We start from the raw sequence: 4,535 nt of genomic DNA on the forward strand, positions 1-4,535 counted from the left end.
TTTTACAAGCTACCTACAGAACGGAAGCCTGAGATATTGAACCAAATGTATTAACGATGACGTGTTAGGCTGTAAACACTAAACAGTCTTCAGATAGGGGAGATGATCATGCTTGTTTCTTTAGGCTGACACGTGGTTGGTGGGCGGGTTGACTTCCAGTCAGTTAACGGATCAAACTGAAAGCCTTCCCTCTTCTGCTTCCACTTCTGCATTCTACCTCTGAAGAGCACATGAAGACAAGCAAGAGTAAGTTTGTCTCTTTTGGTTTGATATTTACCAAACACTTTAGACGAGTCTGTACATGGGGGTTGGGTTGATGTTGCATGCATCTTGACATTAAGAGATCTTTAGTTTTGATGGTGTGATATGTTTTGATGGGTACGGTACATAGCCTAACTAACTTTGTGCGCACGTGCATACATAGAAGTTTGTGTACGCTGGTTATATAGGCGTAAAGGAACTTCCTGAGAGGAAAACTTTCTCAGCTCTTCCACATGACGCGAAGATTTTGACCACTCGTAGCACACTATGATCTGTAGTTAAAATGGTTAATTTAAACTAATTTCTTCACACATGACCAGTCTGTCAAACAATTTACCATAAGATTGACAACCTCTTCTATTTGAGACAAAACATGTATGTGTATAGGCCCTTTTCACATCAACTGTTTTGAGGTGGTAAAGCAGGAAGTGAAGCAGGTGTAACCAATAACATTAATGAAACAAACACCTAAATGGAATGGAACCATATTATTTTATCTCATTATTGGTTAGACCTGCATTACCACCTCAAAACGTACTGGGAAAAGGGTGTATTGATGTACGCGTATGGTAATGTGCTTGCGTGTTTGTGTGTGTGGTTTCCTGCTGTAGAGACAGGAAGCGAGCAGCAGCAGTCTGATAACCACTGATTCTAACTAGAGCTGGGTATTGGTTTAAATTTCAAGAATCTATTCAATTCCGATTCACAAGGTTGCGAATAGATTAATTTCGATCCGATTCGATCAATTTCAATATTGATTTGGTTAGTGATACCAAAATGTGTTATTTGAGCTGTACCCTGAATTACATGACTGTCCAGTTGTGTAACACAGGGGTTCCCAACCAGCCAAATAGATACATGGGGAAAAAAAGTTGTAGACCTGTTGTAAATTTTAATGGTTTTAGTTACACATGTATTTACTCACCAGGTGGTGACAAAGGGTAAATAACAGCCTTTTCATCTGTCAATAAAGACACTTTCACAATTATGCACAGTGATTTGATTTCAGCCTATATAATTTCTAAAAGTAGATATTAATGATCAAACATTTCCATTCATGTAGCCTACAGTATTTATGTTTTTGTTTCAACTACAAACATAAATAAACAACTTGAAACTATGTTTCAACTACCACACACAGCATAATATTTTAGCCTGTTTATTAAAAAATAATAATAATAAAAATAAAATCGATCTCTGGACATATTAATCGATAATCGAGGATTAAAATTAAAATCGATTAAATTTTAACCCAGCCCTAATTCTAACACTCAATTCAGTAACAGTAAAGTTAGAGCATACATACATCATCTTATAGACCAAAAGCTTAGCAACGAAGTGAGATTTTTGCATAGTGTGCGTAATCTATTTTGTCCTACTTTACACTTCCAGCACCTTATCAAATATTGAGCCGGGTGGAGCGGTAGTTATTCTGCAGTAAAGTCGCCATCAAGTCTACAGCTCACAGGCAAGCACTTCATCCATATAGATGCCTTGCAGTTGCAGCTAATATCAGTGATATCATATCACATGGGTTCCAACCGTTCCAATCACGGAATATCGGCCTTCTTGGATCCCGAACCCAAATTCAAAACACAACCCTTTAGCACCTGTTTAAGGGAGGACTGCTCAAACCATGCCCTCTTCGAAATCTAACTACTCTTCCATACTTTGACTCATCCACTATGCCTCATTGACTACTTCTTTGTATTTGTCAGTGTCATGTCACTATATCTCGAGTCTCAAGTCCCCAGTGTTTGAGTCCGAGTCCGGAGTTAGTTTACTGAACATGAGCGTACATCCACATGTAGATGGAACACAGGTGCCGTGTATTAATATAGCTAAATGTCTTATAGCAAATAATTATCTATTCCTCTTCATATTTACGTTTAGGAAAACTAGCTTCACATGAACCTAAAATAGGCTAGCTAATGCACATATGAAGAGGAATATCTGACATTTAAAGAGGACTGGGAACTCAGTTTTTCTGTTTCTCCATGGGTTCAGGAAAATGCATCTGTCTCCTTTGTGATGATGTCATTTCACAATTCAAAAGGTTGAATTTGCAGCACCATCACGCATAGGCACACAAGGGTGTGCTTGCTGGGGCTGAAGCACCACGATGTGGCGGAGTTTGCACTTGTCTTGCGCACCTGCAAACAGGGTGGGACACCTGTGATAAATTGTGATTGGTTGTTCAGACGGTTGGGGGCTTGGGGGCGTAATAGATTGATCTAACGTCAGAAGGAAATATTGATTAATTCTGCAGATTTTTTTTTATATATTACATATATATTTATATTGAATATATTACATACTGTATATTCAATATATTTACATATTTTTTAGTTTTATTCATTTTATTTATTTATTTTTTAGGACTTAAAAGAGCCACAACAACCTACAGTATAAAGGAGCTGCATGTGGCTTTAGAGCCTCGGGTTGAGTATCACTGTGGTAGCCTGTGGGGAACACGGCCGTGCAGAGACCTTATATTAGAGGGGCAGGTCCCCAATGTTAAAAAGGGGCACATGCAGACCTGCAAACTTATGAAAATATTTTTTGAGTACCACAATAGTGTAACGCTTAGTGAACATGCTTTTGCACCACTTTGCTCAGTTTGCACATGGTCTATCCCAATCACTGCCATAATTATCAAGTTATTCAACATGTAATCTGATTACATACTGTGGCAATAAAAGTGAGTCTGAAGAAAACAATACAGCCATTATATTCTGGGGAATAATTCATTTAACTTATTCTATTCCATCCCTCCCTACCAGACAATTTTTTGTCTTTTTGGGGGGGGATGAATTGATTAGATTTTGGTGGTCAAAGGTCAAGGTCACTGACCTCACGGCTGCCCGTTTCACGCTTGTTAACGCGATATCTCAGGAACGCCTTGAAGGAATTTCTTCGAATTTGGCTCAAACGTCCACTTGCATTCAAGGATGAACTGATTCGATTTTGGGCATCGAAGGTCAAAGTTCAAGGTCACTGTGACCTCATGAACGCCATTTTCTAGCTCGTTAATGCAATATCTCAGGAACGCCTTGACGGAATTTCTTAAAATTTGGCTCAAACGTATTTAAATATTTCGCCAGTGATTCACACACAGTCCAGTAGGCTACACAGTGGAGGGCGGTATTTCAGCAGCAGAGCGACCCACTTCCAGACAGGAGATTTTACATTACAAAGTGCTTCTTGTGAGATAATATGCCGAATTGGAGAGTGGCGTCTAACGATTCGTAAGGTTTGTAAATTATGTTCTGTCTGTATTTAATTTTCCGATAGGCAGGGCCACGCTTTTCCTATGGCGGGTTTCCCCCTAAAATGGGTGCGAGCATACATAGATGATTTGAGATGGGTCAAAGTAATATTTCCCATGTATCTTGCGCATTCTGTTGCCGGCCGAGTTGTAATAGCTATATTGTCAGGTCATGGTGTCTTTGTGTCATTAATAAACACGATTGATTCTGTTCTTTTTCTTTTCTTTTTTTTTGTACTGCTATTTTACATTGAAGTCAATGACGAGAGGCTTGTGTTTTCCCCATCGACATATAAAGATATAAACATATATCTCAATGGTTTTCCCCCTAAAAGGGGGCGAGACCATGTGCCGCCTACAAAATGACGTATTGAGGACCCACGTGACAAAATTACAGGAAGTGAGTTGGAGTTGGGGTGTCTTGCTTGAAATCTCATCGTCTTTGCTTTACCCAGCCTGCCACATCCATCGTCCCACACAGACACAGTAACGTTACGCAGCGCCGCACTGGTTTATGTTATGGATCATGTAATTTCGGACAGATGAGGTGTTTGGACACATGTGGACAATAGGTTTGAGTGTTTTTACTGTAAGATGCCCTGACATCATGAGCCCGTGACGACGACTCATCTCCATCTTTGTAAGAAAGCCTTTTGGCCTGGTTTTCTCCCTGCTGTGCTCTGGACTGACTGCAATTGATCCTGGAGTTTTCTGAAATCACAATGTGGGGCAGAAGTGCTTTTGAAGACGGATATGAGTCTTATAAAACGGGTGAGTTTTGATGCAGTGACGTTAAAATGGATGGATCAGCTGGTTGTAGCCAGGCCAGACGACCATCTAATCTAACGGTCATAACGGGCCGTCCTCACGGTGAGAGTAACGGGATGGTATGGCTAGGGCTAAGCTAACGGTCCGTCCTCAGGGTAACGGGATGAGCTAAGCCGGTAAACCCTATGTGTTGTTAACGTAAGGCCCAGAACAACGAACCACACTAACGGTTATCATG

At 40.3% G+C, this 4,535-nt stretch overlaps 1 protein-coding gene across 2 annotated transcripts in view; it reads left to right on the forward strand.

Moving 5' to 3' along the window:
• Positions 1 to 218: 218 nt before the first annotated feature.
• The window catches only part of cep85l (centrosomal protein 85L), a 21,186-nt gene continuing 16,869 nt past the window's right edge, over positions 219 to 4,535 (forward strand). Inside the window, exon 1 of one of the 2 annotated variants that reach the window (XM_083642547.1) lies at positions 219 to 246. In XM_083642547.1, coding sequence (XP_083498673.1) covers positions 231 to 246 — 16 coding nt within the window. In that variant the 5' untranslated portion in view covers positions 219 to 230. Of the gene's footprint in view, positions 247 to 4,186; positions 4,301 to 4,535 lie in introns of those variants that run through there. The other variant, XM_083642546.1, reaches the window with a different exon arrangement.

The sequence above is a fragment of the Poromitra crassiceps genome, assembly GCF_964638095.1.
Source record: "Poromitra crassiceps genome assembly, chromosome: 9".
Classification (NCBI taxonomy): Eukaryota; Metazoa; Chordata; class Actinopteri; order Beryciformes; family Melamphaidae; genus Poromitra; species Poromitra crassiceps.